General features: G+C 39.3%; 1 protein-coding gene across 1 annotated transcript in view; it reads right to left on the reverse strand.

The window, feature by feature from the left end:
- The window catches only part of KDM4C (lysine (K)-specific demethylase 4C), a 379,345-nt gene that overhangs the window by 51,817 nt on the left and 310,752 nt on the right, over window positions 1-16,776 (reverse strand). Inside the window, exon 18 of the mRNA XM_012647402.1 lies at window positions 10,769-10,954. Coding sequence (XP_012502856.1) covers window positions 10,769-10,954 — 186 coding nt within the window. The remainder of the gene's footprint in view (window positions 1-10,768; window positions 10,955-16,776) is intronic.

A 16,776-nucleotide genomic window follows, 5' to 3' on the forward strand; every position in this document is an offset into this window, starting at 1 on the left:
AAATTAAATATAAGGATTTGTAAACTCTGTATTTTCTTCTAATTTCTATGAAATGCATGGGGAAGGGGACAAACTTAACCAAAAGGCCTACTACTAACTCAGGGAGGGACAATGGAAAATAACTCATCAGGGTACCTGATGCTCACAAGGAAGAGGGTTTCACCTCTCCCTGGCCCCTGCCCCAAGCAAAAGCTTCTGAGAGCCAGGTCAGCCCAGTGATGGCTGGGAGAGAAATTAAAACGATGTTTTACTGAAAAATGTAGAAACAAATTTTCTTACATTTCTTCAGGCACTGCTCTATAATCTCACTGACCCACTACCCCAGCATGGGATGAAAAGACGAGCGAGGACGTGGGATGCCTTACAAAGAAAACAATCAACTTCAGATCAGCAACGGTCAAGAAACTGCCCATCCCGCCTGGAAGGGGAGGAAGTATCAATATGCATGTGAGAAATGTGCAAGAGCCGAAGGGGGTTCCAATGTCCCACGGAAGGGCAGGACAGAGAAGTTGGGGCATCCCCCAGGCTAACTGGCTCCTTGCCAGGAAGCTTCATGAAGCCTTTCGAGTTAATACGGAGTTTTGTATGTCATGCTTGTTCAAAGTGGGCATATAATGTAGACCTGAAGAGTAGCCGTTTAGACAGAAATGTTGGAAGTTATTAATAACTTATTTAGTTGCCTTTTCTATTGCTTCTGGCTAATATTCTTAAAATTATACTTTCATCACATTTTGTCAATATCTACGGATTTCATTACGACTATGGCATCTAATTACTGTTTTCTACATGAAGGAATTGAAAATCTTGCCTCTTATGCTTTATAAAATGTTGGAATGTCAAATACCCTTTGCTGCTGTGTGTCTGCTGACACATTCCAGTTATATTTTTCTACTGTATCCATGGTGCTTGACTCTAATATTAATGTTAAAATATGGGATTAATGTCACTACTTAATATTCTTAATAAGCTATCAGATGATACTGCATGTCTTAATTACTTTTAAAGAGTACAAATTGCTGAAAAGCTTAAAATCCTGGGAACTGAGAAATTAATTCTAAAAAAAAGGGAGCAAGCATTTTACATGAAAACACACCTTATTATCTATGCCAAAAAAATGTAGCCAGACAAGTGACCCTTGGAGTGGAAAACTTGATTTTCCGCAGTACTTTGGTCCTTGAAGTTGCCAAGTATCAAGTGTCCCCGGTAAATATTTCTCATTGCAATTGGCCCCTACATTGGGATCCTAGGTCTGCCGATGGCCTTCCTGGTCCCACAGTGCACTTCAAGGTGGAAAATGACAGAGCCAAGTAGGAAACACATCACTGATAACACATCCCCTGTGGATTCTGATGAGTCTGCTTTTGTGATAAAAATCAAACACCTATGCCAAGATGCTGATTTTTTTCTTGATTTTTTCTTTCTTAAATCAGGAGCAATTTATAGAAGGGCAGAATAAAAAGTTCAGGCAAGTATTCTTTCCTGTGAAGGTACATTATTCCACATAAAACCAAAACCATATTTTGAGAGAGAGGGAAACTATTAAGTTTTATAAAAGTTCTATTTTGTTACAAAAGCAATCAAGTTAATGGTTTTTTATTTTCTTTTTGAAATACCAAAGCACCACTATTAACAAGTTTTTATTCTAGCATATGAAAAATTTATTAATAAAAAATGCTGACATACTACTATGATTATTTATAACCAAATAGAGGTGTTAATTTGCTTCATTCCAGATAATTTTTAAAACTTTATCAATTTTTAGTAATTTCTCCATGCACCCATATACATTTCAGAGCAGGTAAAAGAGCTTGAGTTTCTGTCCTTGAGGGTGACAAGACTTATAAAGATGAATCCCCAGCTCGCAAGCACAATGTCAACTATTTCCAGAATGAAGCAAAGTAGTATAGCTATAGAAAGATTTTCCAAATTACTTCCCAAATTAGAAGATGTTTAGTACCATGAAACAGGCCATAAAGGTTCTGTCCAGAAAAATAAACTTAAAGAATTTTATAGCAGCAGCCCCTCTCCTCTGAATATGTTTTATATTGAATAATATGAAATTGCTGATACTCAACCATTTTAACCTAAAAAACAGCAATTTCATATGTTCATCCTAGTGTGTCATCTGATCTCACATCAGTACATATCAGGGATTTAAGATTTGGGTAATTTTCTCAATGAACCTCAGTATGATTTCAGAATGGTAAGCAGGAATCTGAATTTGGGACTGCCTGATGCCACGGTTGTTTTGACTATACCACACTCCTAAACACTGGCAACTCCTGAACCTGTCTAGTACAATGACACTACAGTATGAGAATTATCAGAGAAGTAACTGTCCTTTGAAGTTAATTTCCCAGACTTTTGAGATCTATCAACATAATAGAAGTTTATCAAAATGCTTAAGAAATGCATTATTTTTCATTAGCACAAATAGTCTAGAGTTCAACCATTTTTTTTAAGAGAGATGGGGTCTCACTACATTGTCCAGGCTGGACTCAAACTCCTGGGCTCAAGTAATCCTCCTGTCTCAGCTTCCCAAGTAACTAGGACTACAGGCACCTGCCCAAGTCGGGTTCACAGTAATCTTTTCAAAATTATTTTAAACTTTCTTGCCGTCTTTAATAGAGTACGCTGAGGCTGCTGTAAGCACAGGGGCTTGCTGCAGCTCTCCTTAAGTCCTTGTCTACTGAGAGAGCATGGAGGAGAGAGGCTCTAGCCTCACTGACTCGGCCCTTCCTACAGAAACAGCTAAAGAAACAGCAGTAGGAGAGGCAAATTGAGGGGTACTGAATAGAGCTCAAAAATTTGAAATGGGATGTATTTAATTTTCTTAACAAATTTAAGAAAAGCTCTATATTTACTGGCTTAACCTGATAAAATGAATTAAGGGAAAGACTGGTTCCAAATGCAAATATTCTGAAAGGTCTGTGCTAAATATTTCTCCTCCCAGGCAAATCTGACCTTAACTTTCTATCATCTGGGATAAACCGACTGAGATCTCAATAAAACACTTCTATTGATAGGAGGGTGAGGGATTTCTTTTTCTAAATATACTAAATGTTAGATTTAGGAATACTGATTCAGGTTAGAATCACTACAGGATTTTTTAAAAAGTCCTTCCTAACAATTCTTTACTCCATACCTTTGCTTTGGTCAGAATTCTCTCTGTTTTTCAGTAATATCAGTGCAAATTTAGCAAGCAATTTGGAAAAAAACTTATGTGGAAGAAACAATACATGTACAAATACCTAATAATTATGTGCAAATCTGGGAAGAACGACTACAGTTGGTCATAATAAACTTATTGAACAGAAAGTTAGTAATATCCAAATTGTTAAAGGAAAAACAACCACCAAAACAATTCCATCACCAACGACACACAAAGACACCCAGGACCTGGGAGATACGGATGAAGGTTTGTGGAAATGATACCATTCAGCTCACTGTTTGATGAGTGTTAGCTAAATTTTGGTTCCCTTTATGAAAAGGATGGAAGAGGAACTAAAAGAGGACAGAATCGAGCCATGGATTTGAGCTCAAGACTAAGCGAGGGAAAATGAAAAGGACGGATTCAACTCATAGCTGCGTTTGATGTATCAACCCTACTGGAGCTAAGGTCACAGGCATTAGGAGGCCACACTGAAAGTAGGCCAAACTCTTACTTTAATTATTTCTCAATTAACTGCTTGCCTCTTGGGGTCCTCTCTCTCTCCCTTCCCCACTACATCTGATTTACCAAGGCCTGTAAGTCTCCCTCCAAAGCGTGTCCAGAATCAAGACCCTTCACCTCATGCGCGGGACAAGGGCGCTGTGGAAACCCAGCCCCCCACTTCTCACTGGCACTGCAACGTCGGCTGCCTGCATCTCTTCAGTCCCTTCCACTCACCAACCCAGTTTCCTTGGTTTTTCATTTGATTTTAAAATCTTGGGATGAGGCCAGAGTTTCTGAGTTTTCCACCCCACTCTCATCCCTTCTTCAATATGTTTAAGAACTGTCCTCAAAGGAATTGTGAACTTTGCTCTTAAAGAAAGGGAGCTAGGTGCCTTCTTGGCACAGCAGGCAGCGTGTCAATCTCATAATCCGAAGAAAGGGAGCTAAAAAACAGAGGGCACCCTCTGGAAGAGTTTGTCAGCCACAATCAGGGGCTCTAGCATACAGGAGACAAGAAGGTGGTAGGACAAACCCATGCCCTACCCCCAATTCCAAAACCATACACAGCCCATGAAAAGTCAAGAGGATTTTCAAGAAAACATCAAAATATTGTATTTGTCTGAAAAGCACAAAGTCTGAGATACAGGTGTCTGAATCACACAGTAAGGTACCATAGGTCTGATGATTTTATCACACTCCATGCCCTGTATTTTCAGTTACTTTAGTGTTGCTTTGGAGGAAGGTAAGGATTTTTTTTTTCTTTTTAGATACAAGGTATTGAAGTGATGCTTGAAAGTAGGATCTTTTGGACCTACAAATGTTGGAGCCAATTCCATGGCACTTGACCCCATGGTTCCAAGAAAAAAAGAAGAAAAAAATGAAGATATCTAAAACTCTTACTAACAACACAATTTAAACATATGTAGTGTAAAAACATATGTGTGACATATCAAAAGATGATTTAGTGGACTGAGTAAAATAGACATTGCCTAGGAAGGGAAAAATTGCATTAATGAGCTCTCAAATTAGAGCAATATAAAAATAAACTTATTAAAGACAGAGGAAAAGTGGACACATAAACATGAACTCCGGACCATTTGAAAAAAATATCATTTGTCTGCTCTGTCACTGCAGTGGCCCCTGTACTAAATTAGCCAGTGCTCATGTGAAACAAAACATGGTAATGTGCACCCCTCACGCCAAATTTGGTCTCTAATAGAGTTCCCACATAAAGAACTTGGGCTCCTTAATGAATCACCGATTCCAAGTTTGGTACAATAGAAACCAAGATGACTTTGGCATTTCTTGCTGAGAAAAAGCAAAGATGATTTGAAAGATGTCTGGAAGTAATTTTAAATTAGGAAAAAAGAAGTTACCTGGAAGAGGCACCAAATATTCAAACTGGTACAAGAGCATTAAGAAGAAAATCACAATCAACCAGCACTCACAGGGTTCACAAAAGGTTATAAACCATGACGATGCTCAAAAGAGTCCAACGATACAAAGTATAGCTAAGCAAAATCCTACCCACTGACGTAACTTAACTGAATGCTGCTTAATTGCAAAAACACAACTGTATGACCACCCATCTTGGGTCCAGGGAGCATAATATGGTGAGATGCACCATGAAGATACGATAAAATATAATTCTGGCCTTCAACTCAAAAAGCCTATTGAAATGAACTGAATTGCAATGTATAAACCAGAATCCATGTAGATGCTGGGAAAACAGGTTTTCTAAAATTCTAGATAGTTCGAAAGAGATATTGTTCAGGTAGCCATCTGGGAACAGATTCTACTTTCTTCCCCTAGTTGAACATGTGAACCTTGATTTTGGTTTAAAAACTAAGATATTTCATGTTTATGAAAATTTTTTTAAATGGAAAACATAGATAATAAGTTTTCCTGAAAGAGTCCCAAATATAAAAGCCTACAGAAAAAATACGTCTTTAGTTTCAGATCTGGCAACACCCTACACACAGACAAACTGCATATGCCCATTAGGGAACTAGTACCCAGGCGAAAGTTTGCTATGATAAGTTGCATTCACTTTCACCATATTTGGTAAACCTACTTCTGCTACAATTCTATATCCTTGGCGAAATAAATGGGAATCTTACAGTGAGAGTAATTGTTTGGGCTTTTTCCTTATCAATCTGTAATCACCTGAAGCATGCTTATCCTTTCATAATTAATGAATTCATATAAAAGTATACTGATTTCTTAATTATTTTTATCATTAAGTCTTTTTTCAATAATGGATACTGGAAGTATAATATGGCATACAATGTTCTCCCACGATAAGAACTACTATTCTAGGGTTTAGAATTTAGGGGCATTGATCAACCATTTTGCACACTGTTGAGGTCGAGAGATGATTTTGCATACTTAGAGCAGGTTTTATTCTTGTCAGTGGTGAGAGGCACCCCCACCTCATTATCACTCCAAGATTAGTTACATAAGCATGGGTTAACCAGAGGAGCTGTCTTGCTCTGAACCCTTCACCAGATCCTGTGCACGGTAGTGTCCTCTCCTGTCCTGAACCCCTGCATAGCGATGACAGGGAAGGGGCTGTAATAAAGCTGGCCTGGGGAGCTGGCCTGAAGACACAAAGGCTGGAAAAAGGAACCAGCATGTGCAATGAGTGCCAGAATAGAACATGAGGGACGGTACAATAACATGATCTGGACAACCTTCCAGAGTGGGAGGCACGAATTCAGAAGCCACCTTACCCACTGCTTTGCATCATGCACACAAACATCACTGCCCCAAAATAAGGTGCACATGTAAAATATCTGAAACACACTTGACATAAAAGATGCACAATGAACACTAGTTTTCTTTCCTCCCCACTAATGCCATTCCATAGAATCAGATAATTATTTCAACAAATTTATACCAAGCAGCTCCTATGGATGGCCAAGTGCTAGTTGCTAGAAATAGACAAAAACAAACAAATAAACAAAACAAACAAAACAAAAACTCCCTGTCCTTAAGAAGCCTATGATCTAGTTAAAATATTAAAGAAAAAAAATACACAAAACAGCAAAAACAAATTGACCAACACGGTTTTTCTCTACAAAAGTTCTTCCTCTTTTTTGAATAGGTATCTGTCTCCATGTTAACAGCCATGACTTCTCAATTTTCTAAAACTGTGAAGGAAACTAATTCCTCAAATGTCATATTTTTCTAGAGGAGATGGTATTAAAAATAAACAGAATGCATCTCATATAAGATATTGTATAAAGAGGTCATATTCATTGCAATGAACCGATGTATAAACTGCAAGTGACTCTGGTGTCCCTACACGGAATATACGGACTATTCTAATCTAATACAAAGGTTTACTAAGTAACTTGCTTGGAAAACAATCTGTGCATGCCATCTTTCTCACCTCTGTTGTCCTCTGTTATTCAGGTATCCTTTCTACTGGGCACCTGTCTAATTTTACTCAGACGTCAGGAGATGGTCTCTGTGGTGGCTATATTTTGCCAGAAGTGTACAGTTTACATGCAGCTGATTGTTTGCTTTAGAGAAGGAATATGTTTTCAAGACATCCAGTCTAAAAACTATTTTACTATTTATTGTGTTCTTTGTCTTTTCCCTTTAAACATCTGTGAAACATTCAAATCAATGGGTTAGGAATATATCCAAATGGAACCTTCAGAAGCAGACCCAGAAAATAGGTCACACTGGATCATGGCAAGCACGGTAAAGCACAGAGCATGACTACACACACAAACACATGTGTACATACTCATGTGCACACGTGAATAAGATCTTACATTTGAAAGACAGCAAGTGCCACTTAAAAAATGTGTTTGACGAAAACACTGGCAAATACATACTAAAATTTAGGTTAAAATAACAGGGATCAGCTGTGTACTTAATCTGTTACATACTCCCTTCCATCTTTAAGAATTTTAAAGCTGCCTCTTTTTTTTTTTTCAAAATCTAACCTTTCTAATTACAAAGTATGCTAACTGCTTGATGGGACAGTCAATTATTAAAAAATCAGATGAGGCCAGGAATGGTGGCTCATGCCTGTAATCCTAGCACTCTAGGAGGATCGCTTGAGCTCAGGAGCTCGAGAACAGCCTGAGCAAGAGCGAAACCCCATCTCTACTAAAAATAGAAAAATCAGCCGAGCAATGAGGTACATGCCTGTAGTCCCAACTACTCAGGAGGCTGAGGCAGAAGGATCGCTTGAGCCCAGGAGCTTGAAGTTGCAGTGAGCTAGGTTGATGCCACTGCACTCTACCCAGGGCGACAGAGTGAGACTCTATCTCAAAAAAAAAAAAAAAAAAAAATCGGATGGATTATCCAGGACAATTTTACACCCAAAGCTCAATAAAATTGAATAAGCTGCCATACTTAAAATAATTTATGATACTAAAGTGAGTAAAAATGGAGATCCTATTGAAGCTACAGTAGGCTTATTTCACCCAAATTGTACAGGCATCCTCCACTATCCTATAAAACAACTAGGTCAGGTTGCCAAGTTCCCTGAACTTTATTTCATAGTTTTCACTGCTATGATACAGCAACTGCTCATTACTCTCAAATAATCAAGGCATGGTTGAGAATACAGACAAATTATAGTTTCTGCTATAAGGAGCATATCTTCTAGCATTCACAGTTTACACATCTGTGAATATTTGAGTGAATTTCAACTTTTCTATGCTTGAAAAGGAAAGAACATTTCATGCAATAGGGACCAGCACAATGCTCTTAACCAAAGTTGCCAGATTCTATAAATTCCTTCTGGGTAGTCGCCAAAAGTTTTGGGGAGGAATCCATACTTGAAGTCTAACTGAAGAATGGATAAGTAATAGCTACCAGAAATGTATTTCAGAAATAATACAGTGCTCGCAGTGCCTCTGCTTAAAGAACTTAGCAAAGGCAATTTATGAACAGTGCAATTTTTCCCTCATAAGGAAAAGCTGCCACATGTAATGTTGTAAATTATATGATGATTTTCGTACTCTTTACAAAGCGTACCAAGCTTAAAGTGGATCTGTAGGGGATAGTAGTTTCTAAATCACCTCAAAGTCAAATATTTTCTTTTTCATCATCATTTATGAAACACATTAGTAACTTAAACCTGACTGAACCACACATCAGAGTTAAGAGGAATGAAGTCCTGATTAAACACCTGGATCACTTTAATAGCAACTTCAATATAATCATCAGTAACCACAGAGCTTTGGAATATTAAAATGGTAATGTATGATCCCAAGCAAAGCTTAGATGAACATCTTTAGAACCATTTGAGGTTTGGGGTTTGGAATTCAACAAATAATAGAGTGGGAGCTGAGAAGGCACTTACATTCCAGCAGCTGCCGCTCATTAACTCCATCTATTAGGGCAAGAAATGGAACCTCTCCGATGTTAGGCTTCTTATCCTTGAAACAGGAAAAATACTACTCATATGACTCAGTTCATACAAGATTGTAGCACCACCAGCAGCAGCAGCAGCAGTGGAAGTAGAAGAAATGGTAGGAATAGAACTTTCATTTTTTGAGTGCTTACTCTGTGCTGTAAACTGAAAACAACATGGTGAGGTGGGATCCTATTTTTTACAGACAAGGATGCTGAGGCTCAGAGATAAAAACCTGCACAAGGTTGCACAATCTGTCACTGGCAGAATCTAAGTGGGAACACAAACTACTCTGACTTCAAAGGTCATGACCTTGTTCACATTTCAAAATGCATTCACATGGATCCTCTAAGGAGATAATGCTCAACTATTGACCACGCACTGTAAATGGCAGAGCACCACAGTAATGTAGTGTGTTACTACTGTAATTTTTTAAAAGTTGCTAAAATGTATTTTCTACTAAATACATAATACTATTCTTAGCAACAGCACGTCAACTCAAGAAACTAAGGAAAAGGCATGAATGAAGATGCAACTTGAGACCTAAAACAAAGGAAAAATATGGAAAATAAAATAGATGTGACAGTTGGTGACATCATTTTGTACATTTGTGCATCCACACGCATCTGCACAGAGTCCCAACCCACAAATGTCAAATATCTCTCAAGATGCCAATGGAAATGGCTGAAACCGTTACAAAGAGCTAGGAGATTTCTTGTGTATAGCTCCATGAGCCAATACTGACAACTTGGCAGGCTGATCACAAGAGGTTATTAGAGACATAGGACAAGCATGTTAGGCTGCTAATAGCCTATGGCCAATCTCCCAGGGATAACAAAGAACAGCAAGTTAGCAAAGCTGAGCATCTATAGAATGCCTTAACCTTTTATTTGGTAGCCAAAAACAATTATGGTGAACTGGAAAGCTAACAAAGACATATCGACTATCTCTACATAAGTTTTCTAAGCATTTAAAACAGAGAAAAGATTTCATTCACCAAGGAGAGGTAAACTGAATTATGGCTAAATTCACATGTTATTTGGTTGCAAACACTCTTTTCCCAGAAATAAATTCAGTCCTGAGTGAAATGGAAAAGGAAAAAGAAATTGATCTCTATACTTCTCTTCTACATTTCTATGTTTTTATGAGATTGTCGTCATTCCTTCCAAGGACTCCATGCTACCCTCACCTATCCCATCCCAGACAGCAAGGACCCTAAAGTTCCTGGCCATCCTTTCTGTCCCTTTACTGTGTTGCTGCTCTTTGCTTCTTCTGTTAAGAGAGAGATGAATAAAACCCCAAAGCTACAGTGTACAGTTGCATAGATCATTTACTGCATAATCTTCTTAGGTGGTGCTTCTCACATTGTTTCCCTCTCAGAAATGATCTCACTCTCACCCTGGATATGTGTAGTGCACAATCTGTACAACTGTACTCAGCAGCCCTGGATACAGATCCAAAACCAGAACAGGCATAAAGAGTTTTGTTCATTCATCTCTTCATTCACTCATTGAACTCAATAAATATTTGTTGTGTCTAGTGTGCACCAGACACTCAGAGGGCCTGGGCAAATACCAGTAAATAATAATGTACAATCCTTGCCCTCAAGGAACCCTTAGTCTAGACATGTCAACAATGGATAACATTACAGAGTAAAGCATGCTAGGCCTGGAAGTGTACAGGGGAGAATCCAGATGCAGTCTCAGCACCGGGGAAGGGAGAGCACGCCTTACCACATTTGGGATGAGCTTATGTCGAAAGCATGTGATGTTCACCACGTACGGCCAGTCGTCAGGCTCCATGAGTACTCCAGCGGCGTGGGCACATGTGACATGGAAGGAGGCCGGGCAGCGCCCATAGGAACACTGGATGCAGGCTCCAGAGACCTTCTTAACCCGGTGTCTACAGAAGATGCATTTCTGGGAGGTTAAAAAAGAGAAGAACATGAACTAAAACTCTGTAACCCAGGCAATTTCCATAATTCACAGAATAATAGCTATCAGAGAAGAAAAAAACTGATTACATCAACAAGTCCTGACCTTCCAGGGGCCCTAGTGGCGAGAGCATCTGTGGCAATATAATCTGCTTACTTTTAAAGGAAACACACTTCTATGGTCACACACTACCAAACATATGTTTAAATACTTATCATAGTTAGGAAAGCCAAACTCTTTTGCACATGCTCCGCCAGGTACAGAGCTCAGGAAAAGGCCCCAAGGGTGCTCTTGTAAATCATCCATGAATGCAAAAGCTACTTCTGTTTTACCTCCTACATAGCATGTCTTTCTGTACGCTAAGAGGTAGAATATGGTTTGGAGCACAGACACGCACATTCCTAAATTAGACGAGGTCTTCAGAAACACCCAAACAGCATATAGATGGGCTAAGTTTTCCATTGACAAGCATAAATAAAGTGTTAAATGGTCTGATGTAGGAACTAGGGGCTCAACTGTTTAATAATCCAAATCTGAAACCTTCATGACTGATAAAAAAAAATATGCCTTCCAAAGTGAGAAAATTGAAAATCACCCTAAAGGGCATAATTTTGTTGAATGTCTATAGTTGATGATGCCTGGTGAAGAGAAAATGAAAATAAAAACAGCAATAATGATTATCACAATTCAAAAATTAAATTGCACACAATTAGCCCTAAACATTATCAGTGCATTTGTTATGAGAGATAGGGAGAATCAAACAGCTTCACTAAATACAAGATTTGTGCACTAATACTTGAAGTTTAGGAAAATACGGCTGTAGATCAACATAGGGTCAGGATTGGAAAGCAGATGAAAAAAAATGATCAAAAAGCTCAATTTTTCATTCCTAAGGGTAAAAAAGGCCTGCAATCTGATCAAATGTTGGTGCAACTGCTCTTCTTTTGTAGGTACATTTTCCTTCCTGGGACCAAAAAAGGTACTTACTCTCAATGCCTTTGCGGAATTGTAATATTTTATCACAGACCTGTACACTTAACTTGTAACACTTCTTTGTCCTCACATCCGATCAGCAACTCAGTCTTAGAGATTCTGTCCCTTAATCTTACTCTGATCTCTCCCTACCCATCTGTACCAACTGCCACAGCCTCTGTCCATGGTGTCTTGCCCAGCATAGTAATGGCCTCCTAACTTGTGTCCCCATATTTTATTTTACTCCATTTCAATTCATCTTCGCTTTGGGCTGCCAGAGTGATCTCTTTACAACATAAATCCCATGTCACCACCACCCAGCTTAATATCCTTCACATATTAATGGCTTCTCCTTATCTCCAAGTCATTCAAAACAAAGAAACAGCATGAGATGGAAGAGTGAAAATTCATGTTCTACTTGAGCAGTGTTATTTCTCACTAGTCCCTATAAGGGCCCTACACTCCAGGCACTTACTGACTTCCCTATACATCCAGATTCAGCGTATTATTAAGCATTTTTAAATAAAAGTTGAGGATGTGGCTTAGCTGATTCAGAAATTACACATACACATACATACATACATATACACACACACAGGTGCATGGGAGGTGGGGGGAGAGAGAGACGGAGTGTGCGAGGAGGGTGGGGGGGACTGAAACAAGACCCATCATAAGATACATAAAAGCATTATTAATACGTTAGCACCTATCTCTTTGGTAATCTTAGAGGTCAGTGTTTGAATAAGTTTATTAGCGACTGACAGATGTATGAAAAGTGGAATTATTTCTTATTTTCTTAATTAGAGAGGATCTTTTAAGAGTAGGACAGAGTGTTGAGATTTAGCTAAAGAATTGGTACCTCCCAGCCTCTGCCACCATTAACTTCCTCATTACATGGAGGCCCTCCAAAATGGGGGAAGGGGATAGAGACAATATAACTAGGCCCCGAGGATTCAATCCTTGGTATCTAAGAAGGGATATGTCCTCTACCAGGAGTAACAGAATTAGTAATTTCTAAGGCTAGAACCACAATGTCCTTAGAGTCAACCTAACTGTACACTATTGTATTTCGATGCTATGGAAGATATTTATTCTTAGAGTTGAAAAGTTTGATTTAAACACCACACAGGTTCTTTAAGAGACAGAGAGCCTCACAGAACCTATCAGGGGAGTCATTCTGAATGTATCTTGTAGTACAGTCTGTGTAGTATTTCTGACCTCCACTTTCATTTGTTGGCAGCTAAACCAGTTTTTCTCCACAGTGGCTGAAACACCTGTGGCAACTGGACACGTACACATGTCAGGGCTACAGAATCTAATCCAGTAGGTGAAAGACATCTAAGACACATAAGACACTTCTTAAGAATGTTATCATGGAAAAAGTGCTATGAAAGGAGTAGGGACAAAATGCTATACGGAACTAGAATGGCTGCTGCAATGAGTCATGCTTGGGGACAACAGAAAGAAGTAAGGCTTTAAGAAAAGGAAAGACTGATTAGACCAATATGGTGCACTCAGCCCCTTCTACCACTTATCCAGCTGCGAACCCTAAATAAATATATAGGAAAAAGAATGAAACCATAATAGCACTGACGACCAAGAAAGACTACCATCAGAGGACCACAAAATGTGTCGAATTCCTAGACCATGGGAAACAGACAGAATGAGATCAACAGAGAAACCAAAGTAGATGAGCACTAAGCCAAAATAAGAACAGGCGAAGGATACCAAAGGAGTAAGAACAGCTCTCAGCCCATAGATCTCAAAGCTACTCCAAACCAAGAATGCGCAATTAAAAGGAGAGGAGACCCTGGGTCAACATGAGGTAATTACTCTATTTTAAAACAGTGCCACTCGGAGTGTTTTTAACATGATGTTTCTGAAGATTCTTATACATACTCAGATTTATTTGGTAAGTACTGTTGTAGGACAGCTGATTACTTAAAGTTATCCCTAACCCTGGCCTACAGAGACACTGATAATTTTGCCTCCAGAATGAGGTCTTGAGAATTGCTAGAAAAACAAAGTGAAGAATACGCCAGACCTCATATGAGAGTTAAGGCTGGAGAGGGAAGTAGAAAAAACCCTAAGTTAACTCCCAACCTCCTTGAGATAAATGGAGTTTTTGTATTAAAATATATAATAAACTTAAAAAATAAAATTAAAAAGTGTGTGTTTGGTGGGGAGGTAAATGAAGAAAGAGGATTAGAGAGCACTAGACTCCAGGGAGCTGACTGCCCAGCAAAAAGCTATCAGTAGGTATCTCTGAGGGGACAGTTCTGGCAAGGCCAATGCCGAGAATGGAGTGGTTCTGGCCCGTTCCCAGGGTTTCCGTACGTCTGGGGTGAGGCTGGTGAATCTGCATTTCTACCACATTCCCAGTGATGCTGATGCTACTGGTCCATGGCTCACACTTTGAGAACCACTAGGTTAGAGGGTTAGAAAAGTGAAAGATGTCACTCATTCTGAGAGCCTCCAGTACAAGGGAATTCAGGAAGTACAATGGTTTTTTTTCCACCTATTCTTCAGTGTCAAGGGCCAAGAGAATCCTCAGGCAGGCATGATTTATAAAGCATTGTACTTTCTTGGGGGACTGGATTTCCATACTTATTCCAGTGGCATAGGCCATTAAGGTTACTAATGGATTGAGGAAGTAATGAAGTATCTGGCAATGAGGCTTTGTGTATCATTAGATTTCCTTGAGCATCCAGCTTGGCAAAGGGCATCAAGAAATGATGAGCTGTGAAGGAGCTGGAGGTTCAAAGCACATCTCCTTCCCTTTTTGTTCCTGTTAACATGATTTGTGACACAATTTTATTGTTGTTTTGCCAGTTTTGTGATTCTTTTTTCTTCCATAAATAGGTAATTCCAAAACAGGCACAAATGCTTTTTTATTTTAATTATTGTTTCCCTATCAAACAAGCTACGAGCTAATGATAATGATACAATAGCTAATTCCTTTTTCTGTTAGCTCTCCCAAGACACTTTTTCCAAGCACTACATGGCAAGCTAACATTCGCGACTCAAACGGGGAATTATGTCTGGGCTCAAAAGACATCACTATTGTTTTTTTGCAGACAAGTCTGAGGACTGAGGCTTTTCCTTTTCCTCCAAGTCCTTAAACATAGATTTATAGCAGAATCCTTTTGTTTTTAACACTACCTGTAAGATTTGTGTTCTGCTCATCAGTATTCATTAAGTCAATCACTCATGTGCCAATACTGACCAGTGCTGAGGGATACTGCTAGAATGAAATCTGAACTCTACAGCGAGGAGTGTACAGTCTACTGGGGCAGACACGTAACGATGTGGCCAGAATGGAAAGTAGAATGTAACAACTTCTGCAACTGCCAACTTCCTTTTCAGATGGAAAAGAGAGAGGAGTACATTAATACCAAGAGAAATCAGTTTAGCCAGTGAGACAAAGAGTGGCTGGGGAGGGAAGGAAAAGGGGGGCACTGAAAAGCAAGGGCCCCCCCGTGCACTGATGCTGCAGGGCTTGGGCTGTTTTGTGGAAGGCAGCAGTTACTATGCAGCCTCACCCCACACATAAAAAGATACAGTAAAACACGATTTGGTGTAAACTGCAACAGCTCATAACATGGTAAGTCCTCTGCCCCTCCTCCTCCCAAAAAAGTTATTTTTTAGGCACTTGGAGTTTACAGCATTAAAATAAATGGCTCATGATGCCACGTGTGTTGAATTAAATCCTTATTTATGATAGGTATCAGAAGCCATTTATCTCATCGCTTTTTGTTTGGTGAGATTCACCCTGCAAAAGGTGAGAAAGCTAAGAAAAAGTCAAGTAGCAGGCTAAAAGGGAAAGGCCACAGGGATGAGCTCAGCTAGACCAAGAGACAGCGCTAGAAAAATGCACAGAGGTGGCCGGGGATCAGATATAAGGCTACATTTATTCAAAACAAGGCTAAAGAGTCATTGTTGGTGCTGAGAAAATATTAAATAAGAATCACAAAAGAATTCTAAAACTAGAAAGGCCACAGCAGTTCAGACATAAACTGACAAATTAACAAATGACTTTTGAAAATTTGTATTTCAACAGCACTGTCATACTTGGTTTTATCTGGGATCAACAGATAACACCACAAGGAAGATCACCAAGTATGAATCCTTTTGGAAACACCTTTTAATCCAAACACTGGTACACTGACTGCACAAAGTAGGTACCTAATGAATATCAATTAACTAAATGTTTCCTTATTACAATGTATTAATTCATTCTTTCAGCCATTTCCATACTAATTAAATATCTTCTATATAAAATGCAGTTTTCAAAATGCAAAGGGAGATACAAAAATGAAAAAGATACAATCCTTGTATTTGAGGAGCTTAATCTGGTATATAAAAATAGTTGTAACAAAAGCTTCACAGCGATAATCACAACAGGAAAGATAAAGCCCCGCTGGGTTTAAGAGAGAGAGTGGGACTAGCAGAGCAAAGATGAGGGTAGCATGTGAGCCTCGGCTGGTGACTACCCAGCACTCACACCAGTCCACTGAGCAGATCTGTGAGAGCAGCAGAGAGGATGAGCTTCACAGCAGCCATTTGAGGTATACCAAATACAGGACAAGGAAGCAGATATGATCCTGCTTTGACAGCTCAGGTCACAGGGAACCCATCAAGAGAGTGCAGGCAGGTCACCTGTGCACCACTCTGAATGAGGGCCAAGTGTCCCCGAGTCCAGACATAGCTGGGTGAGTTCCATCCTGCTGGCTCCAAAGAACTCATAATAAAGTAAAAATGGAGTTTCTCCAAAGTTTCCTGTAATTAATTTCTTGGCATTCAGACGCGGCATGCAGTGCTTCTGCACCAGGTCA

The sequence above is a fragment of the Propithecus coquereli genome, unplaced genomic scaffold (assembly GCF_000956105.1).
Source record: "Propithecus coquereli isolate 6110/MARCELLA unplaced genomic scaffold, Pcoq_1.0 Scaffold267, whole genome shotgun sequence".
In the NCBI taxonomy this organism is placed as follows: Eukaryota; Metazoa; Chordata; class Mammalia; order Primates; family Indriidae; genus Propithecus; species Propithecus coquereli.